This window comes from Coffea eugenioides, chromosome 11 (genome assembly GCF_003713205.1).
Source record: "Coffea eugenioides isolate CCC68of chromosome 11, Ceug_1.0, whole genome shotgun sequence".
Taxonomy (NCBI): domain Eukaryota; kingdom Viridiplantae; phylum Streptophyta; class Magnoliopsida; order Gentianales; family Rubiaceae; genus Coffea; species Coffea eugenioides.
Window position 1 is genome coordinate 40994332 of NC_040045.1, and position 21898 is coordinate 41016229.

The 21898-nt window shown below is 38.3% G+C and overlaps 5 protein-coding genes across 6 annotated transcripts; 3 read left to right on the forward strand and 2 right to left on the reverse strand.

Moving 5' to 3' along the window:
* Positions 1 to 5518: 5518 nt before the first annotated feature.
* LOC113751104 lies at positions 5519 to 7844 on the forward strand. Its single transcript, XM_027294973.1, has 5 exons — positions 5519 to 5905; positions 5997 to 6100; positions 6187 to 6358; positions 6457 to 6579; positions 6683 to 7844. Exons 1-5 carry the CDS (start codon positions 5720 to 5722, stop codon positions 7553 to 7555), a joined length of 1458 nt encoding a protein of 485 aa, XP_027150774.1. The 5' UTR covers positions 5519 to 5719; the 3' UTR covers positions 7556 to 7844.
* Positions 7845 to 8581: 737 nt separating this feature from the next.
* Positions 8582 to 10532, reverse strand: LOC113754200 (homologous-pairing protein 2 homolog). The gene is made up of 6 exons (XM_027298555.1): positions 10454 to 10532; positions 10207 to 10232; positions 9427 to 9694; positions 9176 to 9246; positions 8891 to 9079; positions 8582 to 8817 (listed from the first exon to the last, which is right to left on the reverse strand). Exons 1-6 carry the CDS (start codon positions 10479 to 10481, stop codon positions 8719 to 8721), a joined length of 681 nt encoding a protein of 226 aa, XP_027154356.1. The 5' UTR covers positions 10482 to 10532; the 3' UTR covers positions 8582 to 8718.
* A 1161-nt stretch (positions 10533 to 11693) lies between these two features.
* Positions 11694 to 14221, forward strand: LOC113751778. The gene is made up of 5 exons (XM_027295912.1): positions 11694 to 12178; positions 12392 to 12485; positions 12682 to 12719; positions 12819 to 12954; positions 13697 to 14221. Exons 1-5 carry the CDS (start codon positions 11813 to 11815, stop codon positions 14110 to 14112), a joined length of 1050 nt encoding a protein of 349 aa, XP_027151713.1. The 5' UTR covers positions 11694 to 11812; the 3' UTR covers positions 14113 to 14221.
* A 595-nt stretch (positions 14222 to 14816) lies between these two features.
* LOC113751796 (30S ribosomal protein 3-1, chloroplastic-like) lies at positions 14817 to 15690 on the reverse strand. Its single transcript, XM_027295934.1, has 2 exons — positions 15358 to 15690; positions 14817 to 15280 (listed from the first exon to the last, which is right to left on the reverse strand). The coding sequence occupies exons 1-2, from the start codon at positions 15616 to 15618 to the stop codon at positions 14990 to 14992; spliced, it is 552 nt and encodes a 183-aa protein (XP_027151735.1). The 5' UTR covers positions 15619 to 15690; the 3' UTR covers positions 14817 to 14989.
* A 2615-nt stretch (positions 15691 to 18305) lies between these two features.
* On the forward strand, positions 18306 to 21012 carry LOC113751112 (lysine-specific histone demethylase 1 homolog 1). 2 transcript variants are annotated; one of them, XM_027294980.1, is made up of 2 exons: positions 18306 to 19800; positions 19906 to 21012. In XM_027294980.1, exons 1-2 carry the CDS (start codon positions 18393 to 18395, stop codon positions 20913 to 20915), a joined length of 2418 nt encoding a protein of 805 aa, XP_027150781.1. In that variant the 5' UTR covers positions 18306 to 18392; the 3' UTR covers positions 20916 to 21012. The 2 variants fall into 2 exon arrangements, with proteins under 2 accessions (XP_027150781.1, XP_027150780.1); XM_027294979.1 differs by having other exon boundaries at positions 18307 to 21012.
* The last annotated feature ends 886 nt before the right edge of the window (positions 21013 to 21898 follow it).

Consider the following 21898-nt stretch of genomic DNA (forward strand, 5'->3'; position numbering starts at 1 on the left):
AATAAAAACCCTTCCCCTTCTCCGTGCCCTCACTCCCTCCAATTTTCTCTCTAGTTATTAACCTACTCGAACAGAGTATATATATACACACACGTATTTTTGGTGATCGACCTTGTCAAGCAATTGAATGGACATGAACATTCTAGGGAATACCTGCTAACTGCTCTAGTATTTTATGAACTTAAAAGATTACCGAGGCGACTAGCTTGAGAAGTGTAACTTGTAAGATTAATGAAGTTACTGCATTTTCAAGAAAAAAAGGAAAACTTTCTACATAGCGTGCATTGTGCCCTAATGAATAGGGGTTAATGGATGCAATTTTGGACTGTATATAGCCGAAGGGTCGCGTAATTACGTGCCCACATTATTCAATTGTTGATGCGTGCAATATTTAACCGTTTTGCGTGCACACCGTAAGAGGTGAGTGTTAGGCTGGTGTAATAAATGGTTGCTTTATAATAAACTTAATTATCTTAATTATAGTCTCTGCACTCTATATATATATGTGTGTGTGTGTGGAAATCAATAGTTGATTTGGACTGCTTTTTGACAAACGAAAGAGTAACGTTCATATCAACTCATTGTCGAACTTGTAGTGGGATAATGAAAGATTTTCAATTGTCACAATCTGGAAATAACGAACTGAACATTTGAGGGTGAGAACGTATAGAGCCTACTTGAAACAGGCCGTGCCTCTGTGTCCTTGAAACTGCAGCGAATATTTTCTACTCCATTAACGTAAAGAAATCGTAAGTGCTTTCTTCGGGAATAGCATATTGTCCTTCAAATCCTTGACATATATATAAGTAATGGAGAAGGGCAACCAATCCCCAAACCAGAAAATGACAAAAGGGAATGGATAATTAGGAAAAATATATGTGGATGTGGAATAATATCGTCGAGTCACTGTTCTCTTGGAAATATTCTGGCTGGTGATTTCTTGGGATTCAGACCTATTAACTTTTGCTTACGCAATTGCGTGATTTATAATTAGACGATATCCTGGATATGAGATTTTGCCTTAAAAGGATTTGTGTAGATCTGTTTCTATTTGGGTTATTCAAATACCAATCGGAGTTGCACGAAAAATGGTGACTATTCTTGGTTAGGACCGAGCAAATCGTGCTGCAGCCAACAATCAAGAGGGGAGAGATCACGATTAAACAATAATTTGGCAAAGCACTTTTAGGTAGGGGTGAGCATCGAATTCGAATTCGGTAATTCGGTAGGTTGAAATCGGTAATTTTCGGTAAATGGTTCTGGAAATATTCGACCTAATTCGCATTCGAATTAGACACTACCGAATTCGAATTCAACCCGAATTCAATTCGGTAAACAAAAAAATACCGAATTACCGAATTCCAGAAAACTGCAAGGGTCGCCAATATCTCTTCGTTCTCGTACTCACTCAGGCACACCACACAAATTTCAGCCTCTTCACGCTCAGCCTGTTTTACACCAGGTGTTGTATGATACCTTCTAGTCTTCAGATGTTGGGAGATGGTTTCTTCCAGCCAATCATCTCCAGGGCCATCCGATTCTTCAACATCAGCATTCGAATCTTCATACAGATCAAACACCGTAGGCTCCTGCCCATGACTCAGTTCAACCAATGCAGTCTCTTCTTCTGGCTCAATCCTAATCCGCATGAAGATATTTGAAAACTGGTAATCAGATTCTTGAAACCAGCCACCAGTATTATTAGTGTTGTTCTCCTCGTACTCCCCAGCCGGAGAAAGAAGTACGAGGTTTGCTGGTTGACTGATGTGGTGATGATTATCAAAGCCAGTTGCTGCTTGCACATAATTCCCTTGCATCAACATTGCAGTGTTGTATGGCAGAGGGCCAAGAGTGAAACAAGAGGCAGGTAGTATTGGATAATGGTGGCAAGGAGGATATTCCAGGCTGCTGAAACCATAAATGGGCAGCGGAGAATGAGGGTACATCGTAATCTGATTGGGAAAGTAAATATTTTACCGTTTTACAAAATTCAATTCGAATTCGGTAAATCCGAATTCAAAAACCCCAAAACCAAATTCGACCCTAATTCGATTCTTACTAATTCGATACCACTGATTTACCGACCGAATTACCGAATTACCGAATTCGAATTACCAAATTGAAATCGATTTCGATCGGTAATTCGGTAATTACCGTAATTGCTCACCCCTACTTTTAGGTTTGGTTTCTGTACACGATACCCTTTTTTTTTTTTTTGTTAGTTGGGGTTGTCCGGGCCTACACCCGACTACTCCCCCAATCGAGGAGAGCGGGTCCCACCGATTCTCAGGAAATTATGCCGGATTGCTGAGCTCGGGATCGAACCCAGGCCGTCTCACCCTAATGAGGGCTACACGACCACCCGAGCAACCCGCCACCTTGAATAGCTCGTCAATTTGATTCAAAGTCTAGAAGATGGGAAGACAAAAATTTCAAGATGCTGAAATTTACATTGTAATATGTGCATTCTTGGAGACTCTCCACTGAAACAGTAACAATGTGCGTCTTTTTCTAATCTAGAAGGCAGCACTCGAAACGAAACTTCCATTTTTCTAGCACGAAACTTCATGCTTGAAGTTCTCTCGTTGGTGTTGAAGTGTCGTGCCTTTGTTTAGATTGGTTATTGGACAACGTTCACATTATTAGATAGTTCGAATGCTAACAAATAATGGAATTTGTGGAAGTATAAATATCTGTTAAAAAAGAATTCGGGAGGGCCGATCTGCAGTGGATTCTTATTAGTAGCATATTTTAATCTTGCATTCCTAAATTAGAAATCGACGTATATTGAGGTATAGAGATTTGAACATGAAATAATTTAAACTGTTTCAAGATAAGGGCTTCTACACCAGTCTTTTCTTCTTTGGACCTCTCCTTTCTTTTTCCGAACTTTGCATTTCATTGGTTGCTTCTAAATGGAGATATCTAACGCGGGAGTACCTTGACTATAAGGTGGCTCAGACAGATGGCGATGGGTTGAAGCCACTTTTCACTTTTCACCTAAATATTTTCCATCCCAATCTGTTATCTAAATTCAACTTTTTCCCTCGTTAGAATGTGAAGAAACATGGCACGTAGTGTTAAAAGACGAGCTAAACTATTCGAATTGGATTTGTCTTGATAAGACTTCATTTGCATTTGATCTGTCACTAATCAAACCAAACTTGAATAGCAAGTTGTATTTGATTAACTCTCAAACTGAGGTTAAGTTTGGCTTGATTAACATAACGTTAAAATTTATGTGTAGAAAGTTTTAAACTACTCGAATTCGACTGAACAAAAACTGATTTGAATTCGGTTTAATGAGCAAACAAGTCAAATTTGATTACAATTTTAAACTTATAAATTTATCAAACAAACTTGAATATTAGGGTATTTCACTTGATTAAACTTGCTTACATCCTTAAAGATACTCAAATAGTTATGATCTAACTTCCTTGTTCCTAAGAAATTGGGGTTTGGGAGACAAACATATTGCTTAATAAATGAATCGAATCATATAACATAATAATGGCTCTGCTCTTTAGAATTAAGCAAAAACATATGAATCAGATATAAGAATATTAGCTATTCAAAATTTAATCTGGTTTTGGTAAAAGTTTCTATGCGCGTGACAACCCTTTAGCGATTCGCAGAGAAATTTATCAACCGAGTCGTATACATGGTAAGAGAACCAGCAGGCGTTAAGGAAAAAGCTGAATTTTCATTTACGCGATAAAGTTTGTTTCTGATAATGGGTCCACTGTGCAATAAATAGTCAGTTGTGAGGTCCAAATCACAATAAACAAAAACATTAGATATTAAACAGTGTCGCCATTAATACCAGAAGGTTCCTTGTCATACTTCAATTTAACTTGAAATGGTCAAGAATTTTAGGCCTACACTGCCATGGCAATTTTCCTTCTCTTGAAAAAATTGCCCTGAAAAAAAGAAGAAGAAAGACTTTTAATCTTACATCATCTTCTTTGGAACCCATCTCTTACCCTTTAAGATTGTGAAGGGCAATATTTTCATGATGGACAAAATTGCTCTGATGGGGTAGGAGTTGCTCCGTCATTTACAATAGCCAAGAAAAGAGGGCAGGTCTAGAAATTAAGATACCATAAATATCACCGGGACTAGAAATAGACAGTGACAAATTAGTACTCGTAGAGAAAGTCTCTTCAATTTATTTACCCTCACAGGAGCGCGTGAAACCACTTTTTCCATGCAAACAATTTTTGCAAATTCTGTAACTATATGTCCTTGTAAATTGAGTGTTATAAAATAGTAAGTGATTATGTTGTGGCTGGGAACTCTTTAGTGATTCTCCTGAGCTTTCATAAATTCTACAAGAAACCCAAACCCTTAATCCCATCAGTTCTTAATCATGGGAACAAGTAATTGCTGGTTTCTTGAGTTGTATGATGAACCTTGTACATAAGTTTAAAATAAGCTGGCCACCTAATTAATTCGATCTGGTAAGACCCTCTACCTATGTTGCATCTAGGGAAGGTAAAAAGCATTCACATAAGTACGTAGCGTATTTTGTTTTGGTCACAATTAACAAGAAGTGAGGTTTGCCCAATTGCATTGCATTTCTTGCTGTTTCCACACACAAAAACACACAGAAAGGCAAATGGAACAAGCAATCCCACCACGAAGGTGGTGGGATTTAATGTTGAAAGAGGAGAATACATGATAGATAGAGGGCCAAAACGCACTTCATCTTTTCTTAATTAATATGCTTCATATTTGTTCAATTAGCTATTTAACGTTTCTAGCTCAGTTTTGTTCCGTGGGCTAATTTCTCAGTACTGTGTGCTAGGTACTAATTATTTTTTTGTTTCTTGATCATGTCATCCTTATGCTTACACATGGACATGTATCATAACACTCTTCAACATTTTTTTGTTTATGCATTATTAGGTTGGAGCAACATTTGAGGTGAGATTCATGAATGATCCTAGGAATTACTTTTGAATGCCTTTTATATAGAAAACACCGTTCAATATCCTAAAACCTTACAGCAAAATTATCATAAAAAACACCTATAGCAAAGAAACCATCTGAATGTAGCCCAAAGCTTCTTTTCCAAAAAGTAATGAAAAATGGCTATTACTATTTGATTTAATCACAAAATAACATGCAGGTTACGACTAACGTAGTCCAAAGTTAAAAACTAAGACCCCTTAGGTGAAGCAAGAATGGTAGAAGTGGGAAAAATACAAAGAACTAGATACAGCCTGATACTGATCATTAAAATTAAGAAAAAAAAAAGTAGGTTAATTAAGGAAAAAAATGTTAAAATATTTTCTGGACCATGAATATCACCTGCACATGAATCACCAGCGCGTGCCCACATGACTCCCTGGCAAACGAACGAAACCAGCCGCGTTTAATTTCCTCGAACTTTTAATCTAGTCCTTACCAATGACTTAGTATCTAAGTAAATCCCCACACGCTCAATTTCATTGCAACTGCGCTGATCTGATTCACACACACAACACACCCTGATTATAATTCCACGCATATATAAACTACTCACAGGAAACAAATTGTTCGCGTAAATTACCTTCAGCACCTAAAAGGCACAAACGAGCCTAGCTAGATCGTTTGTTTGGGCTCGTTTGTTTCCTTGTGCTGCTGAATCATATACTCATATTTGCAAGGTTAGCTGCCACCACTTTTGTGTTCATATCAGAAGCTTAGTAAGGCTAGCAACGATCAAAGACTGAGCATGGGAAAGAGGCTTGATGCTCTATTTGGAAGAAGTTTGAAGACAAGCAAATTACAGGCCAACATTAAGCTTGGTATTTCAAGGCTTCCTGTCCTCAAAAACCAGCGCCAGGCTCGTTGCACCGTGGCCCGTTCTGATGTTCTTCAATTCCTGAGCCTAGGTCAGCATGAGAGAGCTCTTCTTAGGGTGAGTGATTGGCTTTTCTTGATGTTTTCCTTTCTGTATTTTTGTTTGTTCTTAGTGGCTTTTTGTGCCGAATATGGTTCTGTTCCGATAGGTTGAACAAGTGATCAAGGAGCAGAACATGTTGGATGTGTATGTTATAATAGAACGCTATTGCCATCAGTTGACTGAGAGGATCAACCTCATTGAGCATGAAAGGTTGGTTTTTCTTTATTAAGTTTGACGTGGTACAAGAAGTTGATTTTTTTTGGTTGATCAATAATGGTATTGTTTCCTGGCTGCAGAGTGTGTCCTGAGGAATTGAAGGAGACAGTATCAAGCTTGATTTATGCAGCTTCAAGATGCGGGGACTTCCCTGAACTTCAAGAGATTCGTGCAATTTTTACGTCCCGTTTTGGGAAGGAATTTGTAGCTCGAGCTGTTGAGTTACGAAACAATTGTGGAGTTAATCCTCAAGTAAAGCTAATTGACAAAAACAGGCCCAATGAAAAATTGTTTGTTTTTAGGAAGTCAATAAAAAAGTTTGTTTTCTTATGCGTATTTGTTGTATGCAGATGATACAGAAGCTATCTACCAGGATGCCAAGCTTGGAGAACAGAATGATGGTGCTCAAGGAAATTGCTACAGAGAACAACATTGTTCTGCAAATTGAAGAAGTGGAAGTAGAAATATCGAAGGTAAAGTAAGCTGTTCTTATCAAGGAGAGTGCAGGACCAGAGTATTGTCCTCTATGTGTAGTGCACAAAGCTCAACTTACTCTTTCATTTATATGATTTGCAGGCGCAAAAGGAGACTGATACAAAGCAGGGTCAAGCAAAACCAAAAACACCAACTCACTCTGGAGATTTAGGAAGTGTTGAAGGATGTTCGGACTCGATGGAAGTGAGGAATAAATATAAGGATGTAGCTGCTGCAGCACAAGCAGCGTTTGAATCAGCAGCTTATGCAGCTGCTGCTGCAAGAGCAGCTGTGGAACTGTCCCGATCTGACTCACATGATCCCGATGATCTGAATAGTACAAAACTGCAGCCAAGAGTCACGTCAAGAACTCGTCAGTCATTTAAATCCAATTCCCAAACTGGAGAAGAAAAAGAAATTGATGAAGAGAAAGTAGGAATGGCATTTGAGAAAATCCACCCTGCTCAACACTATTCTTCTGAGTCTGAGGACGAAAAGATTATAGCAGAAAACTTCAAACAACGCAAGAATGAAGGGGAGATTAAAAGGTCATTGTCTACATCGAGCTCAGAATCATTTGATAACAACTTCAGTGGAACTAGAACATATTGCGATGACGAGCTTCTGATGAAGCTAGAGGAAAAGGAGATAGTTTTTGATGAAAGTGATGATGAGACTAAGGAGAAAAGCAGAACATTTTTGTCAAGAACCAAAGATTTAGGTTTAGAAGATAAGCAAACTTCGCAAAGGAAGAAGATTCCGGATTCTGAACAAAGGTATTCTATTAAAGGAGATATCAACGAAGACGACTTCGGATTACCTTCCTCTCCAGCTCACAAGCACTTTTCTTTAAGATCTCACGCTGGCCTCAAGAAGGAAAAAGCGACAGAGAAGTTCATCAGCTCTCGTGCAGACCACTTGAATATGGAGAAGAGGCCAATTTCTGTCAGAACTAAAAGGACGTATGGTCGGTGACAAGCTGATGGAGATAGCACATACTACCAGAGCACTAAGTATTGTGAATTGCATTAATCTCTCTGGCTGTTTTTGCAGATTATATTTTTCTTTGTTCATTTTTTGAGAATAATGGTTGTTAATTCATTATGTTGGTTTTCTTGGTTACATGATTTGTAGGGGGAAGATTGGGTTGGATGTTAAGGTGGGGGGGATTGTGAGACCTCTCAGATACCCAAAAAAAAAAGGTGGTTACTTGATTTGTAAAGCATATAGCTATTGTATCCTTTATCAAGATTCAGAATTTTCATACATGAGTTTTCCTTTCAATTTGATGCAAATACCCGTGAAACCATTACTCCAAAAAAGCTACTTAAATGGAAAAAAGAGGCATAACATATTTACCAAGGCTCCAAGCGAATCAAAATGTATTGGACGAAGCTTGGGTGCTGCAGCCTACAGGCAGTAAAACTGAAGGCATCTTACAAAGAAAATTTTCATGGCCGAATTGGCTATTTTCAACAGCAGAATGTACATACCTACCTAAAATGCAAGTAAATGCTATTGTGGTTAACAATTTATCCCATAACTGCTTTTAAATAACAAGCTTTTGCCAACAACAAAAGCGAAAAGGTTACAGTCCAGGAGATCAGAAGTAGATTTTTTTTATAAGAGACTCTGAAATGAAGACTTCGTATGTAGGATTAAGAGTTCATGGTAGTAAAGTATCGAGCTCTACTGCTTAAGAGTCCTCTAAGCCAAATTTGATTTCTACGCTGACTGCAAAACCATTTGATTTATTCCAGTTTGAAAAGGTTTATCACATGATGAAAGTAGATCATATTGAAATAGCTAACCGGTAAGGATAATTAGGTGAAAACCATAATTGTCATCTTTAAAGCTCTTGTCTTGACTGTTGATCAGACTAATGATCTTTCTTCTAATTTGTTCTAGTTCAAAGCTCAGATGTATTCGACTGTCAATCTGAAGTATGGTAGAAGTTGTACAGTGAAAATAAAAACAAAATGAATCAAATAGAAGCAGAAACTTTATTCACATAAAATAGTCATTTGAGATCTAAACAGTACCCACACTTAATGATATGTAATACGAAAAATTTTCCGCATAAACCATGCAAAACCTTTTGTATACATACAAGAACAGTGTGCTTTTGTGCAGAAAAATTACAGGCCTCTGGCACGCTTCTTTCCTTGTTGCCTTAGGTCAATAAAGGATTGTAAACTCACTCCAACATCTTCATCATACTCAATCCCAAGTTCTTCCTGTAAATTTAAGTGCCAATTATGAAGCGAAAATTGCAGAATCTGACTATTACGTTATGAGCTTAAGATGTACCTTGAATTCTTTAAGGTCTTTGGGTGAGTTCTCAGTTATAGCATCCCATATATCTTTGAACATCCTTTTCCGTCTTCGCCACTGGTTTACTGTTTCAAAATACATCCCCTCCACAGCTTTTCGCTCTTCTGGATTGACCAGTGTTACTCCTTCCCTTAACTTAGTCAGTTTCTCTTCCATATCTTTTACCTAAAACACAAGTTAAGAGTTCAAACATTCATTCTGAAGTTTCTAGTACAGAGTATCAGGCTGGTAGAGTAATTGAAGAATTTCAGTTTCACCAACCTCTTTTCTTATTTTGGCTTCTTTTTTGTGTACCTCTTCCAGTGTCAAATTTGACTGCAGAGCTTTGATTTCTGCATCAGCATTAAGAAATCCATCCCATATGAACAAAAACCCATGTTCAGCAGCTAATCAGAATCATTTAAATTGCATACTCCCAGATTAATAACTAGCACAAAATATGTGATTAGCAAAGACGGAACCAAGTCATTAATCTTGCTAACAAAAATATACAGAGATTTGAAGAAGACAACCTCCCTCAACTGCACTGATTGCTTTTCTTTGCCCATCCAGCTCTTCTTGCAGCTTGATATTTTCCTCTTTCATCTGATTAAGCTCTTCACCATTTGGAATGTCAAACTGATCTTGTCTAGCAAGATAGATCTTCTGCTTTCCATATTCCTTGAATGATATCTTTCCGCTATCAGCAAGAGTATCTAAAGCTTTCTGTATTGCCCCCTTTTTGAGATTGAACTTTTGTAGACAATCAGCCACAATTTGTGAATTCAACGGCTTATTTTGCTGCATTACAGACCCAAAGACAAACATAATAACAATTTCAAAGAAAAAAAAGAGACTCCAGAATTACTTGTATAAGCAAACATATTAATTCAAACAAAAAAAAACTTCTGATCCAAAAAAATACACAGCACTTAAATGCACAAAAAGCTTTGACTGCTAAATTTAAATGCCCAGAACTCTTCCTTGTGAAAAAAGAGAAAATCTGATGACAGTACTCAATGTTTCGCAGTAATATTTAAATGTTCAGAGTTTACGGCAACATCAGTAGAACTTCTTAATAAAGTATGCGGAATTTACAAAACAAATAAACAGATTTAAAGCTTTAATCCCAAAGTTAAATCCTAGTAAATAATACTCTACTTACTAAAAGACATTAAAGAAGGGGGGAAGTCATAATGAAAAAGAGAACAAATTCAAAACATTGATATTATGACTACGATATATAGTGTAACTTCAAATAAATCCAGAAAAAGGGACACGACGAAATTGGGGAAATTACGAAGACATGTTACCTCGTTCACGAAATTGAGCACGATTCCTGCAAAAATGAATCAACAGACAAATGAACTGCTTATTTATAATTAGAAGCTCAAGTAAAAGTATGCTTTCCACGAAACCCCTAAAATCAGAACCAAATTTGAAGAAACTAAAGAAAGTTTCAATTAAAAATTGATGCCGGTTAATGGATTGTGGATTATTTGCTAGTGTAGCTGGAGATGTATAAGTCGAGTGAAAGCGAGGCGAAAATAGTAAAATTACCTTCGGTGCTGTCGGATTTAGGAGCCATGGCCGGAGAGATTGTCCAACAGGAAGATGGCGATGAAAGAGAGTGTGTGTGTGTGTGTGCGTGTGCGTGATGGCGGGAAAATGAGTTGCTTAATCTATTTGTGGCGAAAAAAGTGAGCTGCGTTCGACAAAGTGAGGAACAAAATTAAGCCAAGCGATGTCGTTTGAGTGCTATAGAAATGTGGAAGAATAGGGTATTATGGATTTGTTTCTATTTTTTTTTTATTGTCACAATAATATTTTTATAATTTAATCTATTCTAATTTAGGAGGAGGGAAGCCCATGAGAGTTGAATCTCTTTGGAGAAAAGCCATTGAAAGTAATCACTTATAATGGCAAATTAGTGGGAGATAGGATTGAATTCTTGATCTTACACACCACCAAAACTTAGTTGTTAGGTGGTGACCACCAACCGATGTAGAATGTGCCAAAACCTCATTGATCATAATCATTTAATCAACAATACTATTAATGGATAGATTAGATTTTTAATTTTGTTTTGGCTACTGAAAAATCCAATATGCAAAAACAAACAAGAACAAAATTTTGAATAATCTGTAATCAAACGATTACACTTCTATTAATTGAGTTGGATTATCATTTAATTAAGACTTAATGCTTTCTATAATAAGTTTGAGCATCAAGTTTTGGGGCTATTTTAGGCTGATAATTGTTATTTCATTTTTAAGTTATCATGTGTATGCAAAAGAGGTATCACATTAAAATATACTAGTATAATATGTATTCCCTTTTTAAAATATAAATAAGTAAACATCAATGTATAATAGATAACCAAAAAGAGTATGGATTAATCTTTTATATACTAATTGTGTATAAATTATCACAATTGAATGCATGACAATTCATCTGAATGTAAATTTAAAATCTAAATTTTATTCATGTGTCATGCATCTAATTGTTCAAGTGTATACACTGTTTGTGTATACAATATTTACTCGAAAGGTAAACCACCTAAATCTCGAAGAATGATGCAGATTAGATTAAACCGGTTAAAGGCGTGATATTTAGATACAGAGCACTTTGAGAGGGGTGTGGATTTACGTTGCTTCATAAATCGGATGAAATTATATAGCGACTTCAAAAGCATCCACCAGAAGGCGTGGAACCGTATTCTCTGAAAAAAAAGTACTTGAATAATGCTACACCACGTAGCCGTAGCCCCATCCAAATCCCACCGTCGCCAAGTCCTACTGAAATAGCTACTGAGCTTCCACCATCCTGCGCTAGACATTTGTACCTCCTCTTTTTCTTTCTAACTGGGATTGAGTGACCGGAGAGAATTTCACCGGCGACCGGCCGTGAAATCTGAAAATGCTGACGGCGAGAACCTTTCTATGCAAGCCATTCAACTCAAGACCGCCTTCGTGGGCGCCGAGCAGCGTTAACCACGTCGCAGCTGCTAACACCAAGAAAAGGCAGAGTGATACTAATTTTGATAAATTCAAGACCAAGGAGAATAAGGGGTGGTTTAAATTTGGAATTACTAGTACTGGACTTTATCTTTCCAGTGGGGCTCGCCGTCGCCGGAATTCCACTCCCATTACAACAACCGCCGGCGTCGGTGGTGACAGTTCAGTTACAGAGTTGGATGACAATATAAGGAAATTACTGCAAGCTGTCTTATGGGTTGCTGAGGGAGTCTACATTTTGTGGCTCTTCTTGCTTCCTTATGCTCCAGTATGTTCCCCGCTCCCTCCTTCTCTTTGGTTCTTTAATTATGCATTGCTTATTGCAATTTCAGAGTTGTTCTTATGTTGGTTTTTCTGACTTTACGTTTTCAATCTATTTGGGGAAATTATTGGGAGGAAAAGTGCCGCTTTACGGTTCTTAATCGGTTATGTTTATTTCCTGGGATGAATTGAAGACATGTTTATATGTTGATATATGCAGGGGGATCCTGTGTGGGCTATCAGTTCAGAGACGGTCAATTCTCTAGTGGGCCTGTCTCTCAATTTCTTCTTCATTTTGCCGCTGTTGAATGCTGGTAATTGAAACTGTATTGGTTATCATACAAATTTAGAAGCTCCATTTGTGAACTCTCTCTTTGTTCCCGCGTAATCTTACCGTCCACATTTGCACGAAGACCGGATACACATTTCTAATTGAGTCCTAGCATTCTTGTTGCCACTGAATTAGATTTTTCTGTTCCCTTATTTGTGCAATAAATTTTGGCAGAGTAGTTGGAGTTCATACATTGGAGGCACCAGTGCTTCACCCGGTACTGGCAAATCTCTTTTGATAAGCAGTTATTTTTGTCCCTAGAGTTGTTGATTGATCTGAGCCGATCTTTGACATGAGTTGTTTTCTCCTTCTTTAGATGTCTGAGGGATTGTTCAACTTTGTTATCGGTTGGACCTTGATGTTTGCTCCTCTACTGTATACCGATTGGAGAAGAGACAGATATGGGGGTTCGTTGGACGTTCTGTGGGGATTCCAAATGTTCCTTACAAATAGTAAGATTTCTCATAAGCCCTTGTACTTGTCTTGCTGTGGAATTGCAGCTACAAATTCATTACCATCATGGCTTTTTTTTGTCTGAAAATATAGTTTGAATGAGATTTTATCAATTTGCTACTATAAGCATATTCTTAATGTTAAATTTTCAGATTTTGGTAATTTCACACTGCTGTCTAACTGTGATGAATATGAAGTTGTTTCCAGCATCAATAGCTTTTGTTGGGAAATGATCTAATACACTAAGCAACTTGCTTTTAAAGCCTAAACTTTAATAAGCAAAATAAGTCATAATAAGTCATCTGTATGATTTTTATCTTGCAATTTTTCCTCTATCTCACAAATTCTGAGCTTCCTGCTCAATTGTGTCTTACGCCATGCTGCGCAAACAACAAGAGGGAGATCATCTGATTATTGTACTTTTGATGGAAAAATATTTCTAGAGCTATTTTCTTGATGGCTACTGTAGTTTCCTTCCTCAAAATGGTTGGGGACGTACCACTACAAAGCTCTTTTTAAGTCAAGGATCTCTTTCATTTTGACCCTTATTAATATAGTTTGAAAAATTTACCAATCCTGTGATTGCTAAAAGTTTTCAAGAGGTAATTCCTTCTGACTTTTCTTTTTCCTTTTTTTAAGCTAAGTTGCTTTCCACTGTTCTTTCATATATGAACCAAATTTTGTGAAGGTTGATTGCTATATTTGTTGGTTACATGAGTTTTGCATTGTTTCATATTTCAGCATTCTTGATACCATACATGGCCATCCGTCTGAACAAGATCGGCACGGAATATAATCCAAGGAAGACGTCTCAGCTAGGTTCCATTATGACTAAAGGTGCACCAGTTGTTGGACTGATTGGTGCAGCTGTTTGTCTGCTATCCACAGTGTGGGCGCTCTACGGACGAGGAGATGGAAGTTTTGGGAGTGTACCGGAAAGATTAGAGTTCTTGATGAGTTATCTGGGCTCTGAAAGGCTTGCATATGCCTTTGTTTGGGATATCTGTTTTTATGTAATATTCCAGCCATGGTTGATAGGAGACAACATACAAAATGTTCAGAAAGATAATGTTGCTGTAGTTAGGTATCTTAGATATATCCCTGTAGTTGGTTTAGTAGCATACTGTCTTTGTTTGAATCCAGATCAGGAGACATAGCTGGAATATACATCAGCTCACTATAGGTGTTTAATTCTTCAACTTTATCTGATACTCAGCTCACATTTTCTGTTCCTATAAAATTTTTATCTTGTAGTTTCTATTTAAACGTAGAGAATTCCAAAATGGTCTCATCTAAAGCAGCACATTTCTTTGATGTTTGTAGCGAAAGTCCTTGCCATTTGTTAATGAGCAAGGATACTGATCACCTAGGATATGCAAGTTTGGACTATAAGAAGCACTTGACGTGTGAATGTCATTTAGCACCATCCGGTGAAACAGAAATTCCAACAGGTGGCCACTCTACGTCATTGATGCTTCAGAGCAGGCTGAAGAATGCTCGGAAAACTTTTGTTTTGTATTGTTTTCTTTTTCCTGCTCCTTAATCTTTTCCTAATGCATCATCTCAGCTCTCACGTTTCATTGTGTGGTTCCTTCTAGATAACACTCTTTGGGGATTAACTTCTCTGGAACTTCAGTCCATAGTGAAGTATTTTCTGGAATAAGGACTCGGTATGATATAGAAGTCTGGAATAAGGACTCGGTATGATATAGAAGTGATCCTTCCAGAGAAATTGGAATCTGATTTAACTTTTAAGGCCTCAAAAATGACGAAGATCTTTTAACTGCATGATTTTAACTGATATTGATTACAGGAGTATGTTTCCATTGATGATCCATTCGACTGGCTTGGGCGCATGTCAAGGAAGAAGCACCTAGTTATGTAAATGTTTGAAATCACAAACATCCAGAGTAGGACTAAACAAGCAGTTAACAAGCTATAGTATTGAGAACAACCCAAATTCTGCAAAAGCAAAATAGAATTTTGATATCTGGAGTAAAAATTTGCACCAAAAAAAAAACTGATTTCAGTATATTATTGAGACAAATTGCCGCCGCTCTGCTGCCATAAATTGATGATATCAGTTGCCTGATTTAACAGGATAATCATTTTCTTCTGGGATACCCATGACTTGCTCTCTAGAGTAGCTCTAAGCTCTTCCCATGCATCTTTCCTCGGCCAAAAGAAGTAGGGGCTGAGAGGAACAGCTCCATGGCCTGGTATCTTTTGATCCAGGGCCAGACCAATATTCTTTTCCATCCATATGAACTTCAACACCAGCTCAGGCTTTGGCTTCTGTGCTCCCTTGGCCACCGTTTCGGCTTTCTGAAAATCAAGAATTAAACAAAAATAAACACAAGGATCACATAACATAAACGAACTCAAAGGGAACATAAACAGACATGTACTGCAGGTTCGGGTGAAGGCTCAGCTGGAGTTTCTGTTTCTGTTGCAACTTCTTCTGCTGTAGCCGCAGCCTGGAGCGTCTGAATTGTGCTAAAGGGCTTTCTTTTGAAGCTCAGAATGGTTGGTGAAATTGGAGAAACAGCTCTAGACTTCAATGAAGCGGAGGTTTGGAAAGGTACGCAACAAGGATTCTGGGAAGGTAAGGAGGGATATGTCAAAGTGCCCTTGATACCAGACTGCGGTGACATAGACAACATTGTGAATCCTATTTAACAGAAGAAAGAAAGAGAGAGGGAGAGGAGAAGAGGGGGTTGGGGGGAGGAAGTAGGATCTTATATGTGAAAGGATGGACAAAGCTTGTGGACTTGCTGCATTGATCAGTCTGGATAAGGTAATTAAGATCAGATCAGTAGATTACTGGTTCAGAGCTTCAGAAAACAGAAATTGAACTGCTATAAGGCCACTGTTCCTAAGAAGGTGAATTGGGCTGGTCCAATAATACTTTTAAGAGGCCCAGCCTCAGGAAAGCAAAGGACTCTCATGCTCTCCAATCCCCCGTGTCAGATTAATTCTTAAGATTAAATCTGTTGAAAAAAAATAAAAGAAAGAGACCAAGGGAAGGGACTAAAGATTTAAAGAGCGATGTGAAAACTATATTGACCGGCGACCTGTAAGAATCTCTGTGACTTATGATTTCGAAAGTATGCTCTAATTTGTGGTGGTAATCAGAATTAAACCTATTCAAATTTTCATTTATATATGAAAAAAATTGTTTCTTCCTACTGAAACTATGTATTTGTTTTGTTAGCTCGTACAAGCTTGATTTACAAAAATGTGCGTAGACTAAAAATCCGTTTTAGAAACTTTTTTGTTGTTGTTGCAACAAACTTATTCTTTTTTTACCATATGATACTTATCCCATTCTAATTATAACTTCCTGTTTGGATTGCTATTTTTGGAATTTTTGTAAAAAAAAATGCTGTAACGATTTGTTGTATGTGAAGCAAAAAAGTGATAGAAAAATGTGTTTATTGAAAGTGTAGAAATTTTTTGGGGAAAATTTGCTTTTTAAAAATGTCGAATAAAAAGAATTTGTTAAGCTTCATGCCTTCACCTGCAAAGGACTGTAAAGCTTCGAAATTTTACCATAAAATACTGAGTTTTTAAAATCCTCTGAATACATTCACTACAATCAGTCCGGCAGTGGTATTTGGTGAATTAAATCATCCAGAAATTTTCATTAAATCATGCATTGCCACACAAATGTGTATGTCAAAATTAATCTCAACTTTATCGTTTGAAATAGAATAACTCCCACAATATACAATTGACAACTAATCGTCCAAATATCATATATCTCCATATGTCATTACTTTTAGTCTTTAGATACCATCACAAAATACATATAGAAAAACAAAAATTTGATTTTTTTTTAAAGAAAGCATTAAAACCAAAGATTACATAGCTATAAAAATCAGTATATTCTTAAAAAAAAAAACTACTAAATATTAAGAAATCCTAATCCCATCCGAAAAAAAAGAAAATAAAATAAAAGTAATTTCAGATACCTCCATTGAGGTTTCTATCGCTTTCATTGACCTCCCTTGAGGATTTAAAAATTATACTGACCTCCCTTATCAAATTTTTGGGACCCTTTGCTTACATCATTAGGGTAAAATTACTGATTTGTCCAAAGATATTGTGTTTATTACTAACATTTATATGAAAAAAGTTATCTCATGAATTAATTAAAAGAAATAATCATGCTTAAGAGGAATAATTATTATTTGATGTATAATTAACAACAATAACTGCAATTATCATAGTTCTCACTAGACCTTTTTTTGATGTGTAATTAATAATAATAATTGTAATTGCCTAGCCAAACTGCCATTTCCTCTTCTACTATAACTTCTTCTCTCCCTGAATTGTTATATCTTTTTTTGCTACTTGCTTCTTCTTCTTCATCTCCACCATACCATTTGAAGTACTTACAATTTGCATGGATTCTTTTCGCTCTCAAATAATTTCACTATAGTCTTGCAATTGTAGCTACAATATCTGTTCCTAAAGGTGAAAGCTGTGGGTGAATTCCATGGTTCCCCACTATGGCTTGAAGAAGCTACAATTTTTGTACCAAAATTTTCATTATTAACTTGCAATATTGCACAACATCATAGAATCCCCAAAGTCAACAAAAGGTGCTAATGTCTCCTGCTCCCTCTACAAAGCTGCGGCTGTCTAGTCTCCTTCCAGAGCCCAGGAAAAAAAACAAAACAAAGAGAAAAAAAAAGAACTCCCCTAACCTAAGCCGCGCGAGAGATAAAAATACTTCCCAATAGCCGGAATTTGTTACTTGTTCAAAATTGCCACCAGACTCCCTCAAAATAAAATAAAATTATATCTATTACAATTAAGTCTCTTCAGCTTCTCAATCGGGCCTCGCGTCCGATGAATCTTCTAAAAGTTGAATTTAAGCACTTTTCAGCAACCATTCCTGCAATTAGCACCAAAACAAAATATCAGTAGAATCCACCCAATTAACGAAAATATTTGATCAATTAATTATGCAATAATGTCCAAAATACCCACTAAAATGCAACCTATCACAACAGAATCACTTCTTTACATCTGAAATATTGAAGTTCATGCCCCAAACAGAGGTAGTTGCGAAGTTTGTATGTTGTTGCACAAGAATGAAAAAAATGGCCATTGCACAAAACTAGTGGCCGTTGGTGTTGCTGCTAAAACATGGCTTTACGTTATTGCAAAAATACCTATTTTACTGGTGCTTGGACTGAATTATTACCAAAAATATAAAAGCATGGGAGTGTGTAATTTTTGAAACATCAGGGGAGGTCAATAAAAAGTGTTAGAACCTCAAGGGAGGTTTCTGAAACTATCCCTAAAATAAAAACAAAGCCTATATTGGTTACCCTGTAGCTATAGTACATTGTGCTTAGAAGTTAGGACCACCGCTCTTACGGTAAACAAGCCAACGCTAACTTGAAACTGTCTCAGCTAACCGGCCATGGAAACCACCGAGCCTCGGCCCCCGACCAATGTTTCAGCTAATGCCACCGTCTCCGGCGAAGGCAACGAAGATATTCCCAGCTTGAACACCATGCCTAACCATTCATCTTCTCCTAAAATGACAGCTGGCCCTACCGCTTCTGATCCTCAACCCATGGACACCTCAGAACCCGTTAATGAATCCCAACCCACCTCCGAAACTGTACCCCAAGCCGCAGCCGCTTCAACCGCTGACCCTGCCCCACCTCCGCCGAGAAAGCGGCGTCGTCGAAAGAAGCTGTTTACTGATATGATATCGACCAGCTCCGCCGCGTCCGGCCTCCGCGTCCTCCGCCCCCATCCTAAACCCTCTACCGCCTACTCCTATTCCTACTCCGAAACCGAGCTCGTGGACGAACCCAACGATGGGAAACCCCATATCCTCCATCGCCGCCGTGGCGGCAGCGGAGGAAGCAGTAGTAAAATATCCGACCTAGCTAAAGAAGTCGACATTGAAGCCCTGATTGCCATATCCGTTGGATTCCCTGTTGATTCCTTAACCGAGGAAGAAATCGAGGCCAATGTCGTCTCCCAAATCGGCGGCGCCGAGCAAGCGAATTACATTGTCGTCCGCAACCATATTCTCGCCCGGTGGCGGTCAAACGTTTCCGTTTGGCTGACGAAAGACCACGCCTTGGAGTCAATCCGGGCTGAGCATAAAGCCCTTGTCAACTCTGCGTACTATTTCCTCCTCCACCATGGCTATATAAACTTCGGGCTTGCTCCGGCGATTAAAGAAATAAAATTAAAACCCCCAGAAGGCGCCCCGAAGGCGAACGTGGTCGTAATTGGAGCTGGGCTCTCGGGTTTAGTAGCTGCAAGACAGTTAATTTTTCTGGGTTTTAAGGTTGTGGTTTTGGAGGGCCGGGCCCGGCCAGGTGGACGGGTTCGAACCAAGAAAATGCGTGGTGATAAGGATGATATTGTTGCCGCCGCAGATTTAGGCGGGAGTGTGCTGACTGGGATCAATGGGAATCCATTAGGAGTTCTTGCTAGACAGTTAGGAGTTCCTCTTCATAAGGTGAGGGATATCTGTCCTTTGTATTTGCCTAATGGTAGAACTGTTAATCCAGATATTGATTCGAGAGTGGAAGTTTCGTTTAATAAGTTGTTGGATAGAGTTTGTAAGCTTAGACAGGCTATGTTGGAGGAAGTTAGATCAGTAGATGTTTCATTAGGTACCGCATTAGAGACGTTTAGGCAAGTCTATAGGGTAGCTGAGGATCCTCAAGAAAGAATGCTCTTGGATTGGCACTTGGCCAATTTGGAGTATGCTAATGCGTCCTTGATGTCCAAGTTATCAATGTCATATTGGGATCAAGATGATCCGTATGAAATGGGAGGCGATCATTGTTTTATGCCGGGAGGTAACGAGACATTAATTCGAGTATTGGCTGAGGACCTTCCAATATTTTATAACCGCGCAGTTGACACTGTCAAGTATGGTATTGATGGGGTTTTAGTGCATGCAGGCGGGCAGGCTTATCGAGGGGATATGGTGCTTTGTACTGTTCCCTTGGGGGTGCTCAAAAAGGATGTTATTCAATTTGTACCAGACCTTCCAGAGAGGAAGAGAGAGGCTATTGAGAGATTGGGGTTTGGGTTGTTGAACAAAGTCGCAATCTTGTTTCCATATGATTTCTGGGGTGGTGATATTGATACTTTTGGGCATTTGACTGACGATCCGAATACGAGAGGCGAGTTTTTTCTGTTTTATAGTTATTCTTCAGTAGCAGGAGGACCACTTCTTGTGGCTCTTGTGGCTGGAGATGCAGCACTTAAGTTTGAAATGATGTCCCCTGTTGAATCTGTCCAGAAGGTTCTTGAAATACTGAAGAGTATATTCAGCCCGAAAGGGATAGCAGTTCCAGATCCCGTTCAGGCAGTTTGCACTCGTTGGGGTCAAGATCGGTTTTCCTATGGCTCTTATTCTTATGTTGCAATTGGAGCTTCTGGAGATGATTATGATATTCTAGCAGAGAGTGTTGGAGACCGACTTTTCTTTGCAGGAGAAGCAACAAACAAGCAGTATCCAGCAACAATGCATGGAGCTTTTCTTAGTGGGATGAGAGAGGCTGCTAATATCTTGAGGGTTGCCAAGAGGCGGTCAATTGTTCCAGCTGAAAGATCAAATAGTGCAGCTCTAGAAAACGGGGATATTGATAGGTTGTTTAATGCTCCAGACCTCACATTTGGTAGCTTCTCTGTGTTGTTTGATCCCAGGTCAACCGATCTAGAGTCTAATGCTGTATTACGAATTGCTTTAAAAGGTGAGAAATCTGGAGCTGTTGGTATTTATCTCTACGGTTTGATCCCCAGGAAGCAGGTGATTGAACTAAGTAAGGTGGCTGGAGATCTAGACCGCTTACATATGCTAACTCGTGAGTTTCATGTGAGGTTGGTTGGGAGGAAGAGTTTAAGCAATATGGCAGAATCTCTTCTTACAGTCATTAGATCCAGCAGATTAACTAACTTGAGTTAGAGCTCTTAGTAAATTTTGTAGCAGAACTCATAAGTGGGTATTTTGTAAATGGTTCCAGATTGATCTTCATTGATTAAAGATTTGAACTTTACCTTTCTGTCTATGGTCCGTTTATTTACTTACTTGGGTATAATCTTTCTCCGACATCAAATCCTTTTGAAGTTTCATGATCTGAACCTTTAACTAGACTTCATCTAGTCAAGTCGGCAGCTCTTTAGCCATTTCTCGGTGCTTTTTCCGCAAGTACTTACAATTTGACGTTTCTATCATGCCAAGCCAGGCTTAAACATGTGATGATCCATTTCGTGAAATCGAGTGGTTAATGATTAGCCAGTCAAGTCTTGTAAATCTGTAGCTTGTTAACAGTCTTGATTGAATCTGCAGTTCTAGTTGTCTTTTTGTTTCTCTTGCTGGGAACTTTTGTGCCCTGTAAATTTGCTGAAGTAATCTGTAATTTTAATTCTGCACCCAAACTCAACTTAATTGGCAGGGACATCAAGCTACGCATGGCCTCCTTAATGCAGTTACTGTTTCTTCGAGTCTTTTCATTTAACTCTAGAACGTTTCATGACGTGAGACATGGGACTTCTGATTTTTGGTATGGAGTTTGTACAGCTGTTCGGAAATTTCAGCAGCCATTTTGAAATTATCCATAAGCTAGATAATCAAAATACCAACTTATGTTCCAAGTTTCTGGGCGATCAGACTGAACACTGTATTGCTTAAGATGGTGCCTGACGAGATCAATAGAAACATTCCAAATGGAGAAAGGTGTGTGATATGAATTCTGAAGTGCTACAGCAGAAAAGGAGACTTGGCAATTTAGCTAATGGTATGGAAGGAATGGAACAGAAAAGGTATTTGATCAAAACCACTAATGTTATTGCAAAATGCTGGAGGCTGAGAGGAGGCATTGAACTCGCCAAACCCTTGGATGATCGTTACTCATCTATTCAAGACCTGACCTCAATCCTGAATGATTG